The sequence below is a fragment of the Lissotriton helveticus genome, chromosome 8 (genome assembly GCF_964261635.1).
Source record: "Lissotriton helveticus chromosome 8, aLisHel1.1, whole genome shotgun sequence".
NCBI classification, from domain to species: Eukaryota; Metazoa; Chordata; class Amphibia; order Caudata; family Salamandridae; genus Lissotriton; species Lissotriton helveticus.
In genome coordinates this window covers 464,476,563-464,504,190 of record NC_136069.1, presented here as the reverse complement: position 1 = coordinate 464,504,190, position 27,628 = coordinate 464,476,563, and the positions used below count along the sequence as shown (strand labels likewise).

Here is a 27,628-nt window from a genome sequence, read left to right as displayed (position 1 = left end):
GGCGAGCCAATAAACCTCTGTTCCCTATACATCCCTCCGAGCCTTCCTGCTGGAACTCTGACGGATGCTGGTGCTCTAATATTAGCTCTACAGGCGGGGACATTAGTACTTGGAGGAGATTTAAATAAGGTCATTAATGTTGCCCTAGATAGGGTTAGTGGAGTGGAACCAGGAGAGGGCAGGGGTGCATTACCCTCTGTTGTTCAAGCTATGTGGCTGGTTGATTTAGGAGAAAGCATAATCCCTCTGCGAGGTATTCACACACTTCTACTCAGCGCACACTTGTTACACTCTGTTAGATTATCTCCTCACTCATACTACATCCGCTGGATTATTTGAGAATACGACAATCCATGTGAGGGGCATTTTGGATCACACACCCATGGGGTTATATCTACAAGGGCCCTCAAAGACCATCCCATTGTTCCCTATAATAGATACTTGGTATCTCCAAGAGAGGGAGATGAAAGATCAAATTAAAAATAGGACCACCCAATACTTTGATGAAAATCAGGGAATGGCGGACTCCCCATGTGTACTGTGAGAAGCTTACAAGGCAGTGCAGCAGGGCCAGGTCCTGGCCCTTATAGGGGAAGAAAAAGAAGGAAAGCTGTCTGGAATTTGAGACCATTGAAAAGGAAGTTCAGGACCTGGAGAAACTAGGGGTACCAGACAGGTTGGCGGGGCTGGCTCACCAACTAAGAACTAAGCAGCCCTTCAAGCTTTTGAAGAAAATAGGGCTAGACAATATGCCCTGGTGACAGTGCTGTTTGTACGACGTCGGTAACAAGGCAGGCAAGCTTCTGGCCTGGTTGGAGTGCAGAGACCAAGACATGGCCTGGTACAAGACGCCAACGAGACAACACGCAGGACGAACATGGATAAAGCAGAGAAGTTTGCCACACATTAGGAAAATATATATTCTTCCCCCCCTCCGATCCTGCGTCTGAACTGGATAGTGTAGCACTCATGCACACACCAGATCTACGGATGCTGGTGCAGGAGGACAGAGAGGGCCTAGAAACGGACCTGATGGAGGAGGAAGTGGAGCGTGCCATTAGGGGGTCTACAGTCTGGGAAAGCGAGAGGCCCTAATGGCTTGCGAGTTGAACTATTCAAGATTTGCGCAGCAGGGGTGGCCAAACCTATGCTGGCCATGTTTCAGAAAGCCCTTGAAGAAGGGTCCCTGCTGAGAGACCAGTGCCTGGCCACGATAGTAGTTCTCCACAGGGAGGCAAACCACCCTCCCAATGTAGCTCATACAAGCCAATATCACTACTTGTCACGAAGGCGAAAGTGCTAGCCAAGGTGCTGGTGACTAGGCTGAGAGGGGTGATTCTGACATTAATGCAACCAGATCAATCAGGTTCCATGCCCCATCGCAGTACCCGGCTTTATCTCCAGTGTCTGTACAGGGCCTTGATCCAAACTGAGCCGCCCGTCTCAAAGAGGGCGGTGGTGACAGCCCTCAATACTGGGATGGCTTTTGACAGTATATTGTGGAATTACATTTTTGCCGTATTGCCCAGGATGGGCTTTGGACCTAACTTCTGAAGGTGGATCAAGCTACTGTATCAGGGCCACCAGGCTTGAGTGAGGGTCAATGGAGAAAAGTCTTGAGAGTTCCCCTTGGGTAGGGGGACACTTCAGGGCTGTGCCCTTTTACCAATGATTTTTGCACTGGCACTTGAACTGCTCGCAACATGGATACGCGGGGATCCCAAAGTCAGGGGAATACCGAGACTTGGAGGGTGGGAAGAGCGGGTATTGCTTTATGCAGATGACATTCTCCTTTATGTCACGCACCCATATAGCTCGGTCAGCTGGTTACTCCAGATATTTGCAGAAGTCGGCGATCATTCTGGGTACCGAATAAACTGGCCAAAATATGGGGTTTTCCTGATGAGGGGGTTGGGATGGGGAGGGAGGATGGGTTTAACTACTTGGGCATCCACATTATCTGAGACCCGCAGGTGTTGATTGTGCAGCTTCAATTAGAGAGACTACACGGGGACGTGGCCCACTGCTGCATTCTGCATCTCACATTGACGGGGAGGGCATCCCTATCCAAAATTATGACCCTTCCATGCCTTTTGTACATATGGCAAAACACGCCATTCTGCCTCTCAGCAAAGATGTTCCAAAGGCTTGTCAAGGAGGTACGATTGCTGTTATAGCAGGGATTTTCCCCTCGGATAGCCTTACGTAAACTGTAAAGGGAAATGTACAAGGGAAGTCTGGGGGTCCCAGATGCTCGGCTCTATTATTGGGTAACACAATTAATAGCCATCAATGACTAGATGTTCGCAGATCAGCAGAAACCTGCGTACAGGGTGGACAGATATGAGATGGGTCATGGGAAGTCCAAATCCATTCTGTATCAACGTGGGAGGGAGACTACCATGCCTTCACATATGTGCTCGGTGGTAAAGGCCTGGCAGGAGGGGACATGCTATCTGGGATGGCAGGATAAGTTGACAGAAAAGATCCCACTGTGGTGTAGTGACCTATTGCGAGAGGTGGGGAGCCTGAAGGGCTTCTCGCTATGGGTAATGCTTGTAATCTAGCATCTAGGGGATGTCAGGAGGGGACAGGCTACAAGATGAGTGGTCGATCTCAGACTAAACAACATGACAGACACAGAACATTACAGATATTTACAACTAGGCCACACGGTAAGTCACCAACTTTCAGGAGGGGGAGACAGCGCCAGACTCGTCTGTTTTCGAGAACCTACTCATTGCAGACCACATGCCTAGCAAGGGTATTTCACTGGTATCCAAAAAATTGTTAGATAACTCCCTGGACGTAATGCTACATCTATGTCAGAAGTGGACAGAAGACCTAAGTGACATCGACAATGAAGAGTGGTTCGAGGTGTTGTAGATCCCGAGGGAAATTGCCATCAGGACTAGGTTCCGCCAGATCCAGTTGTGAATTTTACATAGATCCTTTTAATTCCGAGCCCTACTCTTCAGAATAGGGAGAGCATCGACCCCGCAGTGCCTGCGTGGCTGCAGCCAGGAAGCAACATTTTTCCATATGCTATGGGCATGCCTGCGCATTCAGTCATTCTGGGAACAAATTACAGTGGTGTAGGCTAGAGTCTTGTCAGTGGCAGTCCCAATGAACGCAGAAGAACTACTACTGAACATGTTTTGGGAAGAACCCAGGTACCAGCACATATGGGTGAACCTAGCAGGTGGAGTGGCCAAGAAAATATTGCCTGGGCGTGGGGTAAGCCAGAACCTCCGTCACTGGGGAATGGATGTCGCATATGGAGTGGTGTCAAAATGCGGAATGAATGGTATATCAGGAGTGAGGATGCTCCAAAAAGTGGGAGAGGGAATGGGGGCCCTGGAAGGTATTTAAAGGGGTATAGTGTTCTGACTGTTTTAGAAAGATATCCAGCACATGGGGCCTTACAAAATTAATTTCATCACCTCAGCACAGAAATCACTGGATGCAAACATTGGGTCAGTAAGACAATAACTGACTTAGACCAGGCAAGACCTACAATAGTTTATGGTGTGCTGAGGATACAACAGATGCAAACAATCTATTCTTAAATGAAATAATTTTTGCAAAAGACAAAGATAAACAAGTGACCGCAGTAGAAAAATGAATATTTAATGAGCGTTAACTTTAATTAAAAAATCCTAACTAACCACAGTTCACCAAACTATACAGGGAGTCCCAATAGACAAGAAATAATACTTTACCAGTAGGACTTAAATAATACAAAAATGCGACAGCAAATAGATTTTTGCCAATGTGCACAAAAATGAAAGATCACTATGTGTTGATAGGCAATGAAGTTAATGTAAAGCAATGGAAATAAACATGCAAGTCAAATAACTGCGTAACATCTAATAGAACAAGTTACTTACCTTCGGTAACGATATATCTGTAAGAAACAGTAGTTAGTATTAGATTCCTTACCTTAGAATATCCCCAGGCGTCAGTCTGGATCCGGAAACTTTTGCGTAGCAGTACCCCAGCGCGTCGGTAGGCGTCGTCTGCAGGCGTCCCCTGCGGCTCCGCGTCCGTCGTTGGCGTCGTGCGCCGTGATGACGTCGCTGGAGTATATAGACGCCGCCTCCGCGCGCTGACGTCAGTTCTTTGCACATAGCTTTTCCGCGCCAGAACACGCAGAGCCACGTGAGAACCAACACTGGTGCCATTTGAAACTAGGGCCCTGAAAGGGATGTCCTTAACCCTAGGTATCAGTTCGCAGAACGGGGAGGATGGGTGGGGCGGTAAGGAATCTAATACTAACTACTGTTTCTTACAGATATATCGTTACCGAAGGTAAGTAACTTGTTCATCTGAAAGAAACAGGTTAGTATTAGATTCCTTACCTTAGAATCGATACCCCAGCAATACCAACCCCGGTGGTGGGTCTGCGAACCAATACAAACCTACACCAGAAAGTCCTGGAGGACCGAACAGCCAAAGAAGCCATCCCTCCGGACTTGACTGTCCAGGCAGTAGTGCCTCGCAAAGGTGTGCAGCGAGGCCCACGTAGCCGCTTGGCAAATGTCCTGCAAAGGGACTCCCCGGCCCAGGGCAGTAGTAGCCGCCGTGGCCCGAGTGGAATGGGCCCTCAGCCCAACAGGAGGCTCCTTCCGAGCCAAAGAGTAGCACGCTTTGATGCACAGAACGACCCACCGAGAGATGGTCCGTTTATGTACCGCCCTTCCCTTCTTCGCACCCACGTAGCCAACAAACAGTTGGTCATCCACCCGGAACTGGCGTGTGCGATCCATATAAAATAAAAGCGCATGTTTTGGGTCCAGACGATGGAGCCGCTCTTCATCCTTTGAAGGATGCGGAGGCGGGAAGAAGGAAGGTAAGGTGATGGACTGCCCGATGTGAAAAGTAGAGACTACTTTGGGCAGGAAAGAAGGTCTAGTTCTCAAAACCACCTTGTCTGGATGAATGGACATGAAAGGAGGTTTGACAGAAAGAGCCTGGAGCTCACTCACCCTCCTGGCAGAGGTGATGGCAACCAGGAAGGCCGTCTTTAAAGTCAGGAGACGGAGAGGACAGGAATGAAGTGGCTCAAAGGGAGCGCACATCAAGAAAGTCAGAACCAGGTTCAAGTCCCACTGAGGCATCACGAACGGAACAGGTGGATACATGTGCGTGATGCCCTTCAAGAATCTTGTTACAATAGGGGACTTGAACAAAGAAGGTTGATCAGGCAGCCTCAGAAAGGCCGAAAGGGCAGAAAGGTAGCCCTTGATAGTGCCCAGAGCAGAGCCCTGCTGGGCAAGAGAGAGAAGAAAGAGGAGAACCTCGGAAAGAGGGGCAGAGAGAGGGTCCACAGCCTTTGCTGTGCACCATGCCACAAATCTGTTCCACCGGCAGGCGTATACCGACTTTGTGGAGGGACGCCTGGCTGCCAGAATCACATCACAAACTTCAGGAGGCAAGTCAAATGGCCTCAACTGTCGCCGCTCAATCTCCACGCATGGAGGTGGAGACTGGACAGGTTCGGGTGGAGGACCGTCCCCTGCTGCTGCGACAGAAGGTCCTCCTGAAGGGGCAGGCGGATCGAGGGACCGACTGACATGCTGAGTAGCTCGGGATACCAGTACCTTCGAGCCCAGTCCGGAGCCACAAGGATAACTTGGGCCCGGTCGCGCCTGATCTTCTTCAGCACTCTGGGCAGAAGTGGTATAGGCGGAAAGGCGTACAATAGACCGCAACTCCACTCGCGCCGAAAGGCGTCGCCGAGCGAGTGCCGTCTTGGAAACTCCAACGCGCAGAACTGATGACATTGCGCGTTCTCTTCTGTGGCGAATAGATCTAACCAAGGCTCTCCCCATTGCAGAAAGAGGCCTTTCGCCACGTCCGAGTTCAGACGCCATTCGTGATCCACCGAGCACCGACGGCTGAGTTCGTCCGCCCTGGCGTTCAGAGAACCTGCCAGGTGTTGAACCGTCAGAGTCACACCCTGACGTTCCAGCCATTGCCAGAGACGCAGAGCCTCCTGGCAAAGGGTCCACGACCCCACTCCGCCCTGCTTGTTGCAGTACCACATGGCGGTGGTGTTGTCCGTGAACACCTGCACTACACTCCCGTTGACAAAGGGGAGGAATGCCTTCAGTGCTAGGCGACTCGCCCGCAGCTCCAACATGTTGATATGGAGCCGGGACTCCGCCGGAGACCAGATGCCTCTGATCTCCGCCTCTCCCAAGTGGCCTCCCCAGCCCTGGAGGGACGCGTCCGTCACAACTACGTGCTCCGGTTGGGGAAGGGAGAGGGATCTGCCTCTGACCCAATCGCGGTCCGTAAGCCACCACTGCAACTGTCTCGCAGTGCCCTCCGAGATCAGGACATGGTCGGATAGGTTGCCTTGATGCTGGGCCCACTGAAACTTCAGGTCCCACTGCAGAGCCCGCATCCGCCACCGGGCGTGATGCACCAGAAGGATGCAGGAAGCCATCAGCCCCAGCAGCCGCAGCGTCAACCTGACCGAAACCCGGGATAACGGCTGAAAGATGGGAATCAAAGCCTGTATATCCCGGACCCGCTGTTCCGGAGGATAAACCCGAAACTGCGCCGAGTCGAGAACCGCTCCGATGAAAAGGAGCTTTTGAGAGGGACACAGGTGTGATTTCGGCACATTGATGGAAAACCCCAGCTCGTGCAGGAGGTCCGCCGTCATCTGAAAGGTGGTGGACGACTGTCTGGGGCGAGCCCGCCTTCAACAACCAGTCGTCGAGGTAGGGGAAGACTGAAACCCCTAACCGGCGCAGATGAGCTGCGACCACCGCCATCACTTTCGTGAACACCCGTGGGGCGCTGGTAAGGCCGAATGGAAGCACGATAAACTGAAAGTGCTCGTGGCCTACCGTGAACCGCAGGTAACGTCGGTGGGCCGGCAGGACAGGGATGTGAAAATACGCATCCTGCAAGTCCAACGCCACCATCCAGTCTTGTGGGTCTAGAGCAGCCAAGACCTGAGCCAAAGTCAACATCTTGAACTTCTCCTTCCGGAGGAAGCCGTTGACGTTCCGCAGATCCAAGATAGGACGCAGGCCCCCCTTGTCCTTCTTGGGTACCAGAAAGTAGTGGGAGTAGCAACCACACCCTACTTCTGGCCCAGGAACGCGCTCGATGGCCCCCTTGGCCAAGAGGGCCGTAACTTCCTCCTGCAGAAGTGTCAAGTGGTCCCCCGACACACGGTGGTTCTGCGGTGGCATGGCTGGAGGAGTGCTCTCGAAGGGGAGGGAGTAGCCCCTTCGGACGAGCTGCAGCACCCACCTGTCCGATGTGATGGTGCGCCAGCGGGAGTGGTGATGGCGAACCCTGCCACCCACTGGCGTCACATGGGCCTGAAAGCACGGACTAGGAGGATTTGGAGGCTGATGCTGTGGGGGGAGGTGTGGCCTGACCCCGCCGTTGTCCCCGACCGCCTCCACGTAGGAATCCACGGCCGCCACCGCGTTGAGAAGTATTCTGCGGTGCGTGGCTGGCAGCACGTGTGGGACCGCCCCTTCCGTGGCCACGAAAGGAGCGAAACGAACCCGTTTGCTGGCGCTGGGTCGAGAGACCCAAGGACTTGGCTGTGACCCTGGAGTCCTTGAAGCGCTCCAGCGCGTGGTCCGCTTTGTCGCCAAACAAGCGACTGCCATCGAACGGCATGTCCATCGAAGTATTTTGGACATCCGCCGAAAAGTTGGCGGATCTCAGCCAGGCGTGGCGACGAATCGCCACCGTCGTGGACATCGCTCTGCCCAGCGAGTCGGTCGTATCAAGACCACACCTGATGGAATATCGTGCTGCGTCTCGGCCTTCAATCATAGCCTTGCCGAGCTTCGCCCGTACCTCCTGCGGGCATTCTGGCAGACACTCCGCGACCGTATCCCACAGAGAGTGGGTGTAGCGGCCCAAGAGGCACGCGGTGTTGCAAGACCGCAGTCCCAAACTCAGGGACGAGAAGACCTTCTTCCCATACTGGTCGTACCTCTTTGATTCCCGGTCGGGCGGGGCCGACGGAAATGCGGTCTGGGAAGTAGAGGCCTGGATCACCAGACTCTCAGGGGTGGGATGGGTGGACAGGAACTTGGGGTCGTCCGGACACGGACGGTGGCGTCTGGCCACGTTCCTATCAACAGGCGAACCTGAAGCGGGCCTGGACCACGTGCCCAAAAGAACGTCTGTCAAGGCTTCGTTGAACGGCAGCAGTGGCTCCTGTGGGCATGACTGCGGTTTGAAGACCTCAGTGAGGATTTTAGGCCTCACGACCGCGACGGGGAGCTCAAGGTGTAAAGCCTTGGCAGCCCTCATCAACACCACTGAATAAGCAGCCCCAGCCTCCGAAGCCACAGTAGGAGGCGAGACAAAGCCAGGGTTAGGAGAGTCGTCCAGACCACTGGCGTCACCCAAGTCACCTGTCCAGTCCACGTCGTACTGACACTCGCGTGACAGAGGGTCCTCAGACCCCTCCCAACCCTCTCCATAATCTGCATCCTCACCATATTCAGAGTCAACGATGTAGACCGGCTCCTCTGGGTCAATGGGCCCCATCGGCGCCGGACTCGGCGTCGGACGACGCCGGTCCGACTCCGCGTCCGGAGTAGGAGAGGGAATGGGGATGGCGCCGCCCGGAGCCGGCGCCGGAACCCCGACGCCGGCCGGAGCCGGCGTCGGAGTCCCGGCGCCGCGCGGAGGCGGCACCATAGGTTGCCCCGATGAAATCGGCGCCGGCGGACCAGCCGGCGTCGACCCTTAAGGGCCCAGCGGCGCCTGGGCCGGAGCCGCCGGCGGCGTCGGGGGCCGGAGCACCCGACGCCGTCGGGGCAGGAGCACCCGAACCGCTCGGGCCCCCGGACGGGACCACCGGGCCCGCAGGCGCCGTAGGCCCCGTCGGAGGAGACAGTGCCCTCATGGCCATGAGGAACTCCTCTATCTCCTCGCGCGACGCGCCTTTCCCAGGGACCGTCGGGTATGGAGCAGGCAGCGCCGGCGACCCACGCGGAGCCGCGGGGTTGGGGCCACCCGAACCCCCGGCCGCATCGCGCGAGCGTCGGGGGGAGTCGGGGGTACGATGACGACGCCCCGACTTCTTGTGTCTCTTACCTGAGGAACCAGAGGAATGGTGACGACTTCCGGAGCGCTCGTGGTGGCTCCGCGACCGTTCCCTCGACCGCTCCCTCGACCTCCGGCCGGACCGGGACCGCTCTCGACGCGGGTCCGACACCCGGAGCTCGAGTAGCTTGCGGGACCGCTCCCGTCTAGCTTTACTCGTCAAGGCCCGGCAGTCGACGCAGGAGTCCACGTCGTGGTCTGCGCCCAGGCACCGGAGGCAGAGTCGGTGGTGGTCCGTGACCGACATCGTGCGGTCACACCCGTCACAATTCTTAAAACCGGGCATCCTACCGGCACCTTAAGAGTTAGATAGTAATCAAAAACTTTGGTCAAAAGACCGGAGTACTGCTCTTCGGATCTGCGCTAACTGGCGCGGAAAAAAGAAGAACTGACGTCAGCGCACGGAGGCGGCGTCTATATACTCCAGCGACGTCATCACGGCGCACGACGCCAACGACGGACGCGGAGCCGCAGGGGACGCCTGCAGACGACGCCTACCGACGCGCAGGGGTACTGCTACGCAAAAGTTTCCGGATCCAGACTGACGCCTGGGGATATTCTAAGGTAAGGAATCTAATACTAACCTGTTTCTTTCAGATTAACAAAGCTAGACAACTTTCCTCCCAAGCCTGTAAAGGTAAGTAACGATGTGTGAAGGGAAGAATGGAGGCGGGAAAGACTTAAAAAGTAAACAACATTATTACTATTTAGTATAAGTCACAATAAAATGTAGAGTTTCGACAGTACCTCCCAATGCACTACAGCACATGTTGCAGACCGGCATGTAACCTGTGGGGGTTTACAATGATCTGGAGGTCCAGGAGCTGTGGTAAGTTCACATTTTTCAGAGAACATTCCAAACTGAAAAAAGAAAGAAATCTAAGTAAGTTGGAAGAACATTTTGAATTTAAGATTAGTTTACAGATTTACAGTCTACGTTGAAGCAGTTTGTTGGTGTTCGGAAATGTAGCATTTAGGGTAAATGTTTTACAGGGAACTACCATGCAAAGGATAACAATGGAGAGGAATTGTTTCGCACACTGTACACATTAACGGGAGCAAATTCTGATTTAAGTAAACTTGCCCTATAGGCTTTAAAACATTCGGCTTATACTGATTAACCGTTAGGTATATATTTTCTTTTTTTCAGTAGTAATCTACGGTAAACAGCGCTACATTCATTTCTCTCTTCTTCAGCTGTTTTGTTATTTGAAGGAGATAAAACGGTACTTCGCGTCTACTGGATTCATTATAATAAAAATAAATAAAGAAAGCAGCTATGTTTTGTCCATAGACGCAGCATTCATTCCTCAGGGAGTCACAACCTCCTTCCACGCTTGCTCTCTAGTTGCTTTCTGTAAATATAGGATTTGAGAAACTTTATTGGGAATTCGAGTAAATTCATGTGGATGTTCTCAAACACTACTTTCCAAGTTATGAATCTTAAGGGATATGTCCAGATTTCAATGGAGAGTTACATTTGAATGTATTTGAATGTATTCAAATTTAAGCTTAAAGAAGGCAGTAAGAATCGTGAGAGTGGTGGGAAAGTAAGGTTAAGGTTGGGTAGAGGTTTGAAGGAGGAAACAGGAATGTTCTTTAACAAGTTTGGGAAGTTTCCAAGACTCGGAATATAACAAAAATGTGGAGGTTGTATTCAACAATACTTGCTGTAGATCAGCCAAGTCTTTCACACCAAGTTCAGTCCCAAGAGATAAAGACAATTTTCTGTCTCATGTTATCAGACCTTGTTTCTTTCTCTTCGATTTTCATAACTCACGTAGGGTCTTAAAGAGAGGCAATCTGTTATCAACAGCAAGAATACTACTAAAACATAAGACCTGTTAAGGCAGGAACACCATATGTGGTGACGTTACACTGCAAAAAGCATATCATAATTAGGTCTCCCGGTTTTATTGTATTTATTTTTTTAACATTTCCTTCTGTATTTATCCATCTTTATTTTTTAGGCCATTTTATCTGTTTTTATCTATATTTATTTTGTGTTTTGCTTATACATGAAGTTGTAAAACTCTACATTTCCATATTTATTTAACTGATAGACGTGCACTCATACTTTGATGTCTATCGTGTTTTAGCTATTTAGGCTGCCAAATACTACATAACAATACATTCACTGGTAAATACTCGTATTATACCACAAATGTATATTGACACATGCCGTTATTTAAAGAAATGACATCCTGTTTTTTTAATTTCCCATGCTGTCCATCTGCTCAGTTGATGGGCTATAATTCATGAAAGACAGCACATAGTCACTTAAAAGCAGCAACATGTTCTGTATTTATCCACTTTTTAAAATAAATACAGACAGAAAACCATGAGAAGCCTTCTACACAGGCACATTTCCCTAAAAATACAGCTACAGTTGAAAGAAGGGAACAGGGCTAACTGCATGAGCCACTGCGACTGTCCCTCAACTTGTGCGAAGAAGCATCTGTATGTACACCAAACAAATAAACACCATCAATGGCATGTCAATTAAAGCTGACTGGACTGCCTCTGTAGATCTAGTGGAAAGAAGCCAAGCTCGCCAGCTTAACGCCATAGAAGACGCCATGGATCGACCAATCGAATCAGTGGTGTCTTTTCCACACCTAATGATTAACCTAGCCACCTGTCGCAAATCTGAAATCACCTGACCCAGTTCGTTCTTATTAGCCTCTCGAAACCATGGCAATAAATGTTGCAAAGAATCCCATCAGGCATGAGAAAAACTTCCAAGGACGCTACTTGTGTTAATGGAACATAACGCTACACTGGTGGAAAAAAACATACGTTTTCCACAAGAGTCTTGCTTAAAGAAATCTTTGCCAGTCGAAGTATGAGGAATACTATCCACATTTTGTGAGGCTATAGCAACCTGAACCACAAAATTGTGGTGTGTCGCTTGACGAAGTAGGCAAGCAGGATCACTGTGGGCAGGGCGGTGCTTGTGGGCAACAGTACGGGCCACAGGCGCACCAGCGTCAGGTCTAGCCCAAGCCCCCAGTAAAATATCATATTATGTCTCACAAAAGGGTAGCACCGGCTCAGTCCATGACTGACCCAGATGAAGACCTCAATGAGGAGCAATACACAAAACAAGCAATGCAATAGGTCTCGCATTAGGAAAGTTTAAGCAATTGGTATTGTAAATGACAATTTTTTTATTTATGTGTTGGTTTTGAAAATAGCGAAATTAATAGCTTTGTCATTTACAATGCCAATAGTTATAACTTTCGCAAATGTGACACCTATAGCATTTGTAATGCAATATGTGTTGTATGTACGTGACTTAGATGTATTGATATTACAAATAACAATGGCTTTTAAATTTTGTTTAAATAATTAATACTTAAATAAAAGTTATTGTAATTTATAATGGCAATAGCTTAAACTTTTGTAAATAACTTTTGTGAAGATTATGTTCAGTGTATTTTATTGTGATGAAAATCCAAGAACAGAAGTGAAATATCAACATCTTTTTGTGACATTTGTAATAAAGCTTGAAACATTGAGAGAACATATTTGAACCAGTTGTTGTTGAATGGTTGCACAGATTGATGCAGTGGTGGCGCTGAGTGATGCTGTGGTGTTCAGTGATGCTGTGGTAGCTCATAGTGATGTTGTGGTGCCCCTGAGTGATGCTGTGGTGGTGCTGACTGATGCTGTGGTGATGCGATAGAGTGAGTGCGATAGATAGAGGGAGGGCGATAGATAGATAGAGGGAGGGCGATAGATAGAAAGAGTGATGGCGATAGATAGATAGAGTGAGGGTGCTAGATAGATAGCTAGATAGATATATAGATAGATAGAGTGAGGGCGATAGATAGATAGACAGATAGAGTGAGGGCAATCGATAGATAGATAGAGTGATGGCGATAGAGTGAGTGTGATAGACAGATAGAGTGAGGGCGATAGATAGATAGACAGATAGATAGAGTGAGGGCAAAAGATAGATAGAGTGAGGGCAAAAGATAGATAGAGTGAGGGCGATAGATAGAGTGAGGGCGATAGATAGAGTGAGGGCGATAGATAAACATATAGATAGAGTGAGGGCAATAGATAGAGTGAGGGCAATAGATAGAGTGAGGGTGAAAGATAGAGTGAGGGCGATAGATAGAGTGAGGGTGCTAGATAGAGTGAGGGCAATAGATGGATAGGGTGAGGGCAATAGATGGCTAGAGTGAGGGCGATAGATAGATAGAGTGAGGGCGATAGATAGATATAGTGAGGGCAATGGGAAGGGTTAGGAGAGATGTGTAAGAGGCAGACGGGGAGGGTTAGGAGAGATGTGTAAGAGGCAGACGGGGAGGGTGAGGAGAGATGTGTAAGAAAGGCAGGCGTAGGTAGCTAGGATAGGTGTGTAAGAGAGGCAAGTAGGTGGAGGGTTAGGAAGGTTGGCTTAAGAGAGGCAGGTGGGATAGGGCACATGAGAGGATCTAAGAGAGATTTAAAAGAATGAGAGGCATAAAAGGGATGGTCTGGGGAAGGGCAGGTGTGCGAGAGAGACGGTATGAAATAAGGATACACAGTGCTGGGAGAGAATACATTGCCTAGGAGAGTAAGAAGGAGACGAAGAAAGAAAGAGACATTGAGTGACTGAAAGGTTAACGGGGAGATTAAAGAGATGGTCTGAGGAATGGAGAGACGGAAATGGCAGCGGGGTATGGGATGAACTGAGAAATAAAGAGAGGATGGTGACAGAGGGATACACGAGATGTCCAGAGACAAAAAAGAAGTAGCAGGAAGAGACAACAAGGTTCTGAATAAGGGCACAGTAATGTTTTTTCTCGAGAGACAGGACAAACATGAAAAGGAAGGAAAGACCACACACACTAAAATAAGTGGCAAGAAAATTAGATTGACAAGGCAACCAATAAGCAATAACAACAATAAGCAATGGACCACTTTAAGTTAATGATATGTTTGGCAACAGACCGAGTACCCCCACAGAATTCTACCACCAGAAACCCCAAGGATTAAATGGAATTGGCCAGGAAATTCGACCAAACCATCAAGAATCAATGCCCAGTGCACTGGGAGACAGGTAACAAGATGCTAGAACGTTACAAGTCACCTGGAATAAACTTGAAGGCTTGTAAATGCTTGCAAAATACCAAACTATGAAATAAGGCACTGCCAAATATATGCATCCTAACTCAGATAAAACAAACCCAGAAGATCGAATCTGCCAAAAGTCACCAGGGATAAGTTAAGAAACTTTTGCTTCACTATTGTGTCACTAACAAAGGCTGTCCGAAAACATTCTTAAAGCCAAGGAATAAAGACTAATAATGAGAAACGTCACCGTTCTAGCATCTATGCCGAAGACTGCAGGGGATGGAGGGATATAGATATGATTGCGAGAGAGAGAGCGCATAAAATATGAAACACGAAACCGCTCGAACTTAAAATCACTCCCATCGCGTACAGCCCTTATAGTTGTGTGTAGCGTTTTTGGCTCTACTGCTGGAAAGCTGTTGCATGCACTTGGAAACCTCTCCAACAATCACAACCGATCTGGTCTCATACTGTGACCTTGATTTCAAAGAGCACTTATACATCAGTGGATTGATTTCAGAAACATAGTAAAATGTATCTGAATTCAAGCAAAAGAAGCATCCGTGGAATGGGCTATATAACGGATAAATACTGACACACTAGTCATCTGTTGAAACATGTATGGTTATGATATCCGAGAAGCTTAGCGCATAGAACTGTACTGGACAACTATACCTCGCAATTGCTAATAATGTAATAATAAAAAAGTCTGGTTCGTTATACTCATACTAATAACCTCTATGGGTGTCTTCTCCATGACTGGGTCACATGCAGCTTGTTTTATGTGAGAGTGCCAGGCGGGGTTTCAAGATGTCACCATGCTACCATTTATAATTATGTTTTCTAAAGTCTTAAATGTGTTAAAAACAGAAGCAGTTGCAAGCAACTCTCAGCACGTGTAAGCTTTGCAGACATGTGCCTAAACTACAGCCAATTTACATTTAAGAAGTCTTTTGAAAATTGAACACTGCAAGTACCTGGGCTGACACCATTAAGCCACCACCAGCACGCTCGCCTTACTGAATTGCAGAAGTTATCTCTGGCGTGGATAGCGTGAATAGCGTGTACAGGTCCCTGGGCTGGGTTTCTTGCAGCAAAATCCAGACTATGCAGCAAGGGCACTAAATAAACATCCTTCCTTGTTTTTATAACAAGCGTGTCTCCGATGTGAGTGATTTCCTAGGCAACCGTAATACACAATTAGACCACTCTTTATTTTTCTAATTAAGTGACAGACACCAACTACCAATAGTTCTACGTCCGACCGAACTTTAGGACCGATTGACATTTACATTATCTTCCAAATGTTCAGAAAGACAATCTCCTTAATCACCATCACTCCCACAATTCATCAGTAAGTGAGTAGGTCTTAAGCCATGATTCGCACACTGGAAGGTTTACGGAAACAAGCATTGGCGAGAAAGAGAAAATGCAAGAGACATGGAGGGAGAGTGGGAGGGAAAGAGAAGACGGAAGCGCATCAAGCTCTCGGCATTGCATGGCGGGAGGAGGGTGGGGGGCGGGGGGGCAGGGGAGCGGGGCACGTCGAGTCGCAACAAAAAAACAAGCTTAAACAAGGGTGAAATACAGCCTAACTGATGTCGCTCTGGAGCCTGCAGTGGAGCCCGTCGGCCTGGAGCGCGCCTCGGAAGAGACGCCGGAGGGCAGGAGCGTGACGCCGTGAGCGTGCACGTTGGCGTTCACAGACCTGAGTCGGCTCGTGCCCAGGTCTGGATCGGCTCGTGCACAGCTCTGTCTCCCTTGGGAGAGAGCAAGGCGACTATAAGTCTCGTTGGGGGCAGCGCTTCGCGCTGCAACGCCAGCGAGACCTAAAAAGAACAAAGCAGAAATGCCACTTTACACATGCACATCCACCCCTTTCGTCCGTCGGGAAGTCATTTCTCCAAAAGTAAGTAAACTGTGGTGCTCTGCAAGCATAGAGCCTCCCTCTGCCTGTAGGAGGCTAAATCAACTCCCAAGATGGATCATCCCTCTTGAGGTTTAACTATGAGCTACACAAATGCAGAGGCACAAAAAGAAGTCCAACACAGTGCAACTGGCTTTAGCCACTCAAATATCACACAGGAAGTCCATAAAACGGTCTTGATTATTCTTTGTATATCCTTTATCCCACATCAAGCACGATTTTCATATCATCCGAAACAGGCAGCCGACACGTGTTTCATCCGAAAGGACTTTCTCAAGGCTAAACAAGACAGTAGACCAACAGTGCCAAGGTTTTTTATTTCAGAAGCCAGTTATCTGCTGCCACTTTCATCACTGACACCTCCCACAGCTGCACTGGTGCAACCCTCTGCCCTTCGTGTTAGGCCCTTGGTAGCATCCAGTAATTTAAAAGGCAAGTGTAAAATAGCAGTGTCAGAGGGTCAGCGATTTCTTTATAAATGCAAGGGCTCAAGGACCTCAGCTGCAGTTGAGGGAACAGTAGCTGAACCATGACATTTTGTTAATTGTGTTGCACTGCTAATGGGAAAATCTGCGGTTTACAAAAAAGAAACAAATAAAACCTGTTTTTTAAACCAAGGGTTTGCCAGGGGTTTGAATGTGATTTCAAAAGCCCTGAGCAACAGGGCCAAGGCAGGAGTGGTAGAGGTGGCGAAAGAGACTGTATGTGTTTAGTGCAAGCGTTGCTTAGGAGTTATTTCTAATATGCTTTAAGCAATTCTGTAACCGGCTTATGTATAAGTGCACATTTTGACAAAGTATCCCATGGCAACATCCTATCATAAAGAAAAAGCAAGTGTAAAATAGGCGTGACAGAGGGACAGATGAAGATAAGTATGAAATAGGTGAACCAACAGTGAAGGGCTCAGAGGGATTTCAGGAAGCATATGCCTGCTAACGTCATCATCTCAGCTCCCCAGTTTAGAAGATCTTTCATCGACTCTTAGTGCATGTTCAAATGATTCACTTAAAGGTAACTCTATTGTCAAATCACAGATGAACTGTGATAGATGATTAAGCCTAAGGAAAAACTGATAAGCAGTCAACCATTTTATTGTAGTTAACATGTCGATCCAAATTCAAATGTGCAAGATTTCTGAGTGAGGCATGGGCCCTGGGCACCCTCAAATTCCAGAACCATATCATCATGGTATTCCAGACTACACCAAAGAGGTGCAAGACCAACGACGCTCCTCCACGAGGTCATAAAGAAAATGAGAGCGCTCCGCCTTCAGTACAGGCTCCTTTTCCCGGCCCGACTCTGTGTCATCTTTCAGGGCAAAACGCAATTCTTTGACATGCCCTAGGCGGCCTGGACTTGGCTGACTGAGGAGCACCCCCTCAGGTCCCGGTCGGGTTCCTCACATGTGCACTTGGGCTCCCAGACCTTACGACCGCTGTCTCCTAAACAGCAACACAGGAGGTGCACTCAATCAAACAGGGGGCATAGGGGACACAGAGAGGTCTCCAGATCATTGACCTTGGCTGCTCGTGGGCCCGGAAGCACTCCCAGCCCTCCGGCTCCCAATCCCGGCAAAGGACCAAATCTGTTGGCAACTCATCCTGGGTGTGCATCCCCTTGGGCACCCCGGAATCGGTGGCAACAGAGTTGGACATCTCCCACAGCCCAACAATACCCTAGGAAGGGCGGTGTAAGTTTTAAACATATACCACACATAGTCTTGCTGCGGAACCGTAAGAACCGCTGATGACACATGCACATCTGATGTCGGCAGAGGGGCCCACCGAGGAGTGGGGCTTGCTGACCCAGTTCGGACCCGCCCACTGACTTCACACCATGCCCTGGAGACTGGACACCCTTGGGCTCCGCTTGCTCCCCACAGCAATCCATTTCCACAAATCGAATTGAGCCGAGAAACACAGCACCAGATGTCGCCACAGTGCCTCTACTAGTCCCGAGCTCTCTTGCTGCCCAGTGCTCCTGAAGTGACGGACTTAACCAGTACTACAGTTTCACCACTTCACCACTTCAGGCACCGTGGCGGGGCTCTTACTACGATCTGCTGGTCTCTTTGCAGAGACAATGAGTATCCTTATGCAAGGAGGGGTCCTCCATGCAATCTAACTCGAACGTTTTAGTTTGGATATGTTCTTTGCCTAATTGGGACGACAGATGCCTCTGTTCCTGAAATATAGGGTGGGGCGGGGGAGGTTGGGGCCGGTGTCCCGATGTTGTTGATCTATCATGTTGTTACGCCAGCATTCTTATGGTACACTATGATAGTCCCACGTACTGTTTGCGACCTACAGTCACATTTGCTGTCCTACACTCAAACCAGACCCCAGTATTCCCGCACTCAACCAGGGTCTTGCAGACCTCCGATCCCACTGGCACCCACCATGACGGGCAAGAACAGTAACGGACCTTCCCTCCGTGTACTATCGTGGAACGTCAATGGACTCCTCGATAGGTTCAAACGTTTGGCAGTCTTACGCTACGTACCAGCACCAGGCCTATGACATCCTCCTACTACAAGAGACCCATCTCATGGGAAACCACTGCCCCTTCCTAGCGAGATATGGTTATGATAGAGAGAATGCTTGGAGAATTTGGCATCCCCAGACTAGGCAATTCATTCACACGTCAGCTGTGCACCACACCCACGCATGTAAAGACATCATATTTGTCCCCCTTGCTGACTGCCAAACAATTAGAGATATCACTATCTTTCCTGAGGGCATCTCGGGCCTCTCACCCATACTTCTGTGCACTGTGGAACCCCCGGGCTCGATACGTCTAACTTGGAGGATGAGCGCATGGTTCCTCCAGGACGAGGAGTTTAGAGAAGCGATTGGGGCAGACCTTCAACAGTACTTCCTCACCAACACTGGCTCTGTTCCATCCCCGGGCACCCTGTGGGAGGCTGGCAAAGCCACCATCCGTGGCTTCGCCAAGGGCCATCTGAAGCTTAAGCGTCAGAATCAGACTAATCAGATCACCCTCCGAGAGACACAGGCACTTGCCCTCGAGAAGCGCCCTCCTGAAGCAAGACGAGACTCAGGAGAGACAACTTATACACCTGAGAGCTGAGATTAGACAACTCTCCTTGGATGCAGCCAAGCTCTTGTGGAGATCCTCCATAGCGAGGGTGTACGGCTGGTGGGATAAGAATGGGAAGATCCTACATAGACTAGTTACATATCCCATGGCTAATCGTATAAATCCGGAGATTAAAGACCCAGACGGCCTTGCACATCATTCCCCTTTAGCAATGGTCCGGACCTTTGCCTCATATTACCGTGAGCTATACTCTCTGCAGCGTCCTAAAACCTCCCTCCCAGACTTGCTCAACTCGGGTTGCATTCACCTCCCTTGCCTCAGTGCAACCGAATCTGCCAATCTGGACCTCCTCATTACCTGTGAGGAGATCAATGATGCCATAACACGCACCTCACCGGGTAAAACCCCAGGCCCCAACCGTCTCCCACAGGAGTAGTATGCTGCTTACTGAGAAACGCTTGTCCCACATCTCTTTGATCTATTTGCGGAGGCCCTCAAAAAGGGCTCCTTCCCTCCTGAAACCGATGTCGTCACCATTGTTGCTCTCCCTAAAACACAACAGCCTTCACCCAAATGTGCCGACTACCGTCCAATCTCACTCAAATATGGCAAAAGCGCTGATCGCTAGCGCTCGCAGCCCAGACAGTTTGTGCTCTTGAGGCGGAAGCCGAGAGCTTTTTTAACCTGTTAAAACCTATTTTCTTTTCAAACAAAGTTATTATCACTTTAAATTGTGTGCACTTGCCTTTCTGGTTTCACCGCTTCCTGCGCAGCCGAGTTATCGCTGCCGCAGCCCTCACAAGCTTTTCCCGCCGCCAGCTCGGCGAGGACCGAGGCCACGCCCCCTTGCGAGGCCACGCCCCCCACGCCACCCTTCCACGCCCTATAAATAATGTGCATTTCTCGGACGCGTAGCGGACGAGCGCAGCGGGCGCACCGCCTGCGCGCCGAAGGCGCGCCAAAGGCGAGCCCGTCTGCGCCCGTCCGCGCCAGTACGGGCCCTAGGGCACGCCACGCCGTCCACCATATCTCTTATTCCCCTCAATCCCTCAAAAACTTGCAAAACCCCACCACCTCTGTAGGAGAGTAGGGTCTGCAATCCTATGATCACCCAGATTTTTGCTTTTTTTGCTGCACTGGTTTACGACTTTCCCTGGCTGTGGGCCTGCTAATCAGACCCACAGCCTAGCTGTTCTCTCTATCCAAATTGTACTCAGGTACTGAATTGGCACTGGGCCCTCTCCAAGTCCCTGTACCCAGGGCTGAGGTGCACCCAGAAGTCTCCCAGGGGCTGAAGCATGTATTGTGCCACCCCTGGGCTGACTGACTAAACTGACACAACTGGCTGCACGACAGCTGGGGCAAGGTGGTGTACTCACCCTTTGCTTTAGATATAGTATACCTATATCTAACCCTAAAATGGACACACAGATCTCCTATCAGTCACTCCTATGGCAGGCCTTAACAATCCTGAAGGCAGAGTGCTTGGAATCGTGTGAGATGGTGCTCTGGCATGAGCTGAGCCTGTCTGCGGCTTTCGGGACCCATCCCTTAGCCGTTTCCATGATATCGCATACCATATACTCTTAAGTGCATTATAATCCTCGCGGTTATGTGCCAACTCTGGTATCGCTTTATCAAAACATGTCGAGTAAGGTGTCATACGAATTGGAATACTAACCCCTCGCCAATTCTGGCGACGGGGTTAGCATTCCACCCTTCTAGAGGGACACGACATGTATGTAACCCCTAACCCCGGTTAAAGTCGAACAGAGCCTCAGCTCCACAAAATGGATGCTGCCACCGAGACACAAGTCTGCCCTCCTGCTGCTGGGAGTCCTCCCAGAGCAGGAGATAAGGACAAAGGGTTTCCTGCCAGGGGCGGTGCCAGCACCGTCCCAGACAGGGTTTTGTGTATTGTAGGTAGGCAGGGCTTTAGAGGAAGGTGACTGCACGTGGCACCCCGGTGCTCACTGTGCATAGGCTGGCTGGAACCAGTTCCAGGGTCACTCCAGACCCTGTGCTGGGGAAAAGCCCGCCAAGGAAGTGGGTGTAACCACCCCCCTCCTAGTCCCACCCATAGGGCAGGACTTAGTCGCGTGCCAGCCCCTTTTTACAGGATAAAGGTAGGAACTGGCCCCCTTCCAAATCAGATCATCTTTGAATCCTGAAACTACTTTCCACGAAAGGAACTCAAGACTTCTTCCTAAGATTTCTCCCTTGTGACTAAGGAGTAGTCACCCTGCATCCGCAGGCACCATCTACAGAACACTGCGGTCTGCTGCAAGTCCTTCCTCCGGAATCCGACTGCCCAGCTCGACGAGAACCGGCTTCCCTGGCACCTCTGACCTCTACCTACATCATCAGTCACGCTGAGATTCGTGGGTGTGACGAGACCTCGAGGGACCGGCCATCTTCAAGACTGCACGACTTCTGAACAGCAAGCCCGCCGAGTGAATTCCTGGTGAGTGCTTTGGGGTCCGAGAAGCCCCCACCCTGAGCAGCTCCAGCACCGAAGAGCAGCCCCCCAGCATCTCCACGATCGGCGTGGGGCCCTTCTGCTTTTGCTTTGCTCACCGCGTTGTTTGGCTACTAGCCCGCTGGCTTGTGGCCTTCTGCACGACGCCCGACGACATTTCTGCTGCTGGTCTGGTTGCTCCAGACTGGCCCTTGCTTCCCTCCATCGGAGAAGTACCCTGGACCCTCCTGGTCCGCCCAAGACGCCATTTTAGGTCCACCGCGTGGGCCTTGCATTTGCCAAGACTTGTTGCCCAATCCTGGGTCCAGCGACGTCGACAGCAAGAACCTTCGTGGGACAGCTCGCACCTCCATCCTGGTCGCCGACAACGCCTCCTGGTCCGAGAGACTGCAGAGCCCAGCAGCGCCCACTCACCTGACTGCGGTGACTTCGCCCGGTGCCATCCTGGTGCCCACTTAATCACTGGCTAGTGATTCAAGAACTTGGTCCCCTCTGCTTTCAGGTTTTCTTCTTCCTTGATCCAGGCTTGGATCCATCGAACTTTTCTTCACTGGTCGCCTGCCAGCAACTTCTTCCTTCCAGGCTCCTGGTTCGGCAACGAGATCCCCGACGTCTTTTCAGACCTATGCAGCTGCAGCCCCTGGGCTAGGTAACTTCGGCACTCCGGTGTCCCAGCATAGCCTCACTATCCAAGGGTCAGGATCCACTGTCGTTTTCTCCCTACCAGGTCGGGTTCGCCCGTGAACACTAACTTTGTGAATTCTAGCTTCCATAGACTTTGTCCCGCATCCCGCGTGAGAGTGCACACTCTGCACCCGAGTCCCCTGGGCCTCCTAGTAGTAATCTAACGATTCCCTAGTCCAGTCCTAGCGATTCCAAAGCCTATTAGAACTGTTACTTACCTGCTAGTAATTCGCATTCCACTTTTAAAGTATATGGTTTTTCGTGCCCCTCGGGCATTTGTGTATAACGTGCTAACTTAAGTATTTTCGTAAGAGTTTTGTTGTGTGCTTAGCTCCCTGTCTCATAAAGAGCCAGGGTAGTCTTGTTATAAATAAATACACTGTTTATTTTCATAACAACTTGTGTGGTGTCCTTTCACTGGGTGTTCAAGGGGTAATGTGATGGTAAAACAGCTGGCTTAACACACCCTCTAGAGTCTTAGCCTTAGACTGCTCGTATCCATGCTACTAGGATAGCTGGTCTATAAGGTTGACTTACAACCAATCATCAATAAGGGTTGTTTGGACTGATATATAGTGATCACTAGAATAGTGAGCACTGCACATCAGGCCAACTTCTCACATTGGTGAGCAGCGGTTGGGATTTGAGCTTGCTGTTGTTTTACCACACATGCCCTAAGAATATCTTGTGAAAGATCACATAAGTACTAAAGGTACATATAACTTAGCTTAGAATACTCTGAGTTCTACTGAACCAGCTGTTGTAGCTCCTAGGGCCTAGCACACCCTAAACTACAACTCTAGCAAGGGATCAGTAGGCAAACATATAGTGTAGGTAAGTGCACCACTTACACCTCACTAGAAAAGCATGTCGACTCAGGGGGACTCTACTGAGACTCCCCTGGTCAGTGTTGACCCTCCACAGGTCACTTCAAGATATGCAGCTCTCAGTTTCCAGGAGATGAGACAAATCTGTGTCTCCAGGAAACTGAAGCAGGGGTCTAACCCCACCACTCCCTTTCTGATAGGTCTCTTAGAGACATATGATGCCAGAAAGCTTTCTCAGTTACATGAGAACATGCCAGCCTTAGAGGGAACCTCTGGGGATCCAGACCTCCCCAACACTGATTCAGCAGTTGAGGAGGGGGATCAGGAGGAACTCTCTGGGGATGAGGTAGACAAAGGTCTTGAGGTAGTCAGAAGGCTAACTAGGACCAACTTAGACTTACTTGGGCTAGGATCTGGGGGACCCCCAGTACTAACCCGAAGTGGGCCTAACCTTGGAGTTAGGAGAGATAGATCTCTTTCTAGGGACTCCAATAGATCTCTGCACTCTAATGCCTCTTCTCAGGGGAGAAGGAATCCTCCACAGAGGAGATTTACTTCCCCTCAGAGAAAAGAGCATGAAGCTAGAATGAGACAAGCTGAACTGAGGATTGAAAGGGAAGAACTTGCCCTGGCCAAAGAGAAGCTTGCCTTTGCTAGAGAGCAGCAGATGAGTGGGCTAGCTCCCACTGGTGGCAGCAATCTCCCAAGAGATAGAGAGAAGGGTTTGGATACTAAACACCTGACTAAAATAGTGCCCCCCTTTAAGCAAGGGGATGATATCCAGAAATGGATGGCTGCTCTGGAGAGGGCCTGCACTGTGCAGGGCATTCCCCAGAGTCAGTGGGCAGCTATACTGTGGCTCTCCTTTGATGGTAAAGGTAGAGATAAGCTCCTCACTACAAGAGTGGAGGATGCTAACAATTACCAGGTCCTGAAGAATACACTGGTTGATGGGTTTGGTTTAACCACTGAGCAGTACAGGTTGCTGTTCAGAGACACCCAGAAAACTCAGTCTCAGGACTGGTCTGATTTTGTGGATTGTGCCACTAAGGCTTTGGAGGGCTGGTTGCTGGGTAGCAAGGTTACAGATTACACAGGATTGTATAATCTAATGATGAGAGAACAAATTTTAAACAATTGTCAGAACCAGTTGCTGCACCAGCACCTTGTTGATTCAGATCTGACCTCTCCCCAAGAATTGGGAAAGAAGGCAGACAAATGGGTCAGGACAAGGATCAAGCAGAACCAGAACCAGAACCAGGGTGGTCAGAAGAAAGCAGACCAGAAGGGTAATGTTAAGAATGAGCAAAATGACCAGAAGTCTTCACCAGGTCCCCAACAAACCAAAGAGGGTGGGGGTCAGGCTTCCCAGAAGAAGAAGACTCAAGAAGGCCAGTCAAAAAGGTGGTGCCAGTACTGCAAAAGTAAATCTCACTGGTTTAGTGAGTGCACCAAAAGAGGAGGACAAACTCCTGCCACTACAGCTCCTAAAGCAACTGCACCCCCTAGTACAGTCAGTAGTGGTAGTGTACCTCCCAAGGCATTAGTTGGGTTAACCTTGGGTACTGAGGGGTCTGACAACTTAGTTGGCACACTCACTCAGGCTGTCCTTGTCTGTACAGGGGATATGGATATGTCCCCTGAAATAAGTCCCAATACTTTGGGCAAATACAGGCAGACACCTTTGATTAATGGCAAAATGTCTCAGGCCTATAGGGACACTTGTGCCAGTGTCACCATGGTGACACCTAACTTTGTGGACCCTGGACAGATCATGCCAGGTACTGATTTCCTGGTGACCAATGCCAGCAATGTCACTACTAGTCATAGTGTGGCAATTGTGGCTTTCTCCTGGGGTGGAGTGAAGGGACAAAAGAAAGTTGTAGTCAGTTCAGACCTCCCAGTTGATTGTTTGTTGGGCAATGATTTGGAGTCATCACAATGGTCAGAAGTGGAGCAGAGGACTCACATGGAGATGTTAGGCTTGCCAGCACATGTGCTTGCTGTGACTAGGTCACAGGCCAGAAGATGCCCCACTGAACAGGTGCTGGATCCTGAAATTATGGACCAGACACCTTCCAAGAAGAAGAGCAGTAAGGGTAAGGCTTTGCCTTCCCCCTTGCCCCAGGTTGAGGATCAAGTCTCTGAGGAGGCTGATCTAGAAGAGCTGAGGGAAACTGAGCCTAAAGAGCTTGAACTTGATCAAGTTGAGTTTCTGGGCTCAGGGGGACCCTCCAGAGCAGACCTGGGGAAGGAACAGTTGAGCTGCCCTTCCCTTGAACCCCTCAGACAGCAGGCTGCTGCTGAGGCTGCAGGGAATGCCACAGGTGCCCACAGGGTATACTGGGAAGATGGACTCCTGTACTCTGAGTCAAGAGACCCCAAGCCTGGTGCAACCAGGAGGCTGGTCATCCCCTTGTCTCTGAGAGGTTTCCTTCTCACCTTGGCCCATGAGATTCCCCTTGCAGGTCATTTAGGTCAGACAAAGACTTGGGACAGGCTTGTCTCACACTTTCACTGGCCCCATATGAATGAGAATACCAAGGAGTTTTGTCGCTCATGTGTCACTTGCCAAGCCAGTGGTAAGTCAGGTGGCACAACAAAGGCCCCCCTCATACCACTACCTGTGGTGGGGGTTCCCTTTGAAAGAGTGGGGATTGACATTGTTGGTCCAATGGAACCCCAGACAGCATCAGGACACAAGTTTATACTGGTGGTGGTGGACCATGCCACCAGGTATCCTGAAGCTATTCCCCTTAGGACCACTACAGCCCCTGTAGTGGCAAGAGCCCTAGTTGGAGTGTTCTCCAGAGTGGGTTTCCCTAAGGAGGTCGTTTCTGACAGAGGTACAAACTTCATGTCAGGATATCTGACTGCCATGTGGAAAGAGTGTGGTGTGAACTACAAGTTCACCACACCCTATCATCCACAATGCAATGGGCTTGTTGAGAGATTCAACAGGACCCTGAAAGGGATGATTCATGGACTACCTGAACCTCTTAGGAGAAGATGGGATGTCCTGATCCCCTGCCTCTTGTTTGCTTACAGAGAGGTCCCACAGAAGGGGGTTGGCTACAGCCCTTTTGAGCTTCTGTATGGGCATCCTGTAAGGGGACCCCTGTGTTTGGTGAAGGAAGGATGGGAGAGACCTCTCAAAAAACCTGCAACCAACATAGTGGACTATGTACTTGGTCTCCGCTCCAGGATGGCTGAGTATATGGAGAAGGCATCTAAAAACCTGGAGGCCAGCCAAGAACTTCAAAAAGCTTGGCATGACCAAAAGGCTGTACTGACTGTATACCAGCCAGGACAGAAGGTGTGGGTGCTGGAGCCAGTGGCCCCAGCAGCTCTGAAAGACAAATGGTCTGGGCCCCACACCATCATTGAGCAAAAGGGAGAGGTTACCTACTTGGTGGACCTTGGAACTCCCAGGAGCCCTCTCAGAGTGCTCCATGTTAACAGGCTCAAGGCATATGTTGACAGGAAGGACATGAGCTTGCTCATGGCCACAGATGAGGGACAGGAGGAAGAGAGTGACCCTCTCCCAGACCTGCTCACTCAGAATCCTGATGATGGGTCAGTTGATGGTGTTGTCTTTTGTGGCAGCCTCACTGAACATCAGCAACAGGATTGCAGGCAAGTTCTGCAATCCTTCAGACATATGTTCTCTCTGACACCCAGCCAAACTGATTGGTGTACCCATGATGTTGACACTGGAGACAGTCTGCCTGTCAAGAGTAAAATCTACAGACAGCCTGATCATGTTAGAGACTGCATCAAAACTGAAGTGCAGAAAATGTTGGAACTGGGAGTCATTGAGCCCTCAGATAGCCCTTGGGCTAGCCCAGTAGTTCTAGTGCCAAAGCCTCACACCCAGGGTGGTAAGAGAGAGATGAGGTTTTGCGTAGACTACAGAGGCCTCAATGCAGTCACTAAGACTGATGCCCACCCAATACCAAGAGCAGATGAGCTTATAGATAGATTGGCTTCTGCCAACTTCTTAAGCACATTTGATTTGACAGCTGGGTATTGGCAGATCAGGTTAGCTGAGGAAGCCAAACCCAAGACAGCATTTTCTACCCCTGGAGGGCATTATCAATTTGTGGTAATGCCCTTTGGACTGAAAAATGCACCTGCCACCTTCCAAAGGTTGGTGAATCAAGTCCTCACTGGGCTGGATGACTTCTGTGCAGCATATCTGGACGATATTGCTGTCTTTAGCTCCACCTGGGAGGATCACCTGGTCCACCTGAGGAAAGTGTTAGAGGCTCTGCAAAAGGCAGGCCTCACTATCAAGGCCACAAGGTGCCAGATAGGGCAGACACAGGTTGTATACCTGGGCCACCTTGTAGGTGGAGGCCAGGTTCAGCCACTGGAGAGTAAGATACAGGCCATCAAGGACTGGACTCCTCCAATCACCCAGACTCAGGTTCGAGCTTTCTTGGGCCTGACTGGGTACTATAGGAAGTTTGTCAGAAATTA

General features: G+C 50.0%; 1 protein-coding gene across 2 annotated transcripts in view; it reads right to left on the bottom strand.

Annotated features, from left to right (window-relative positions):
• The window catches only part of FNDC3A (fibronectin type III domain containing 3A), a 1,256,364-nt gene that overhangs the window by 169,082 nt on the left and 1,059,654 nt on the right, over window positions 1-27,628 (bottom strand). For both annotated transcript variants that reach the window (XM_078657339.1, XM_078657340.1), the window contains one exon: window positions 9,850-9,963. In XM_078657339.1, the coding sequence (XP_078513465.1) occupies window positions 9,850-9,963 (114 nt within the window). The remainder of the gene's footprint in view (window positions 1-9,849; window positions 9,964-27,628) is intronic.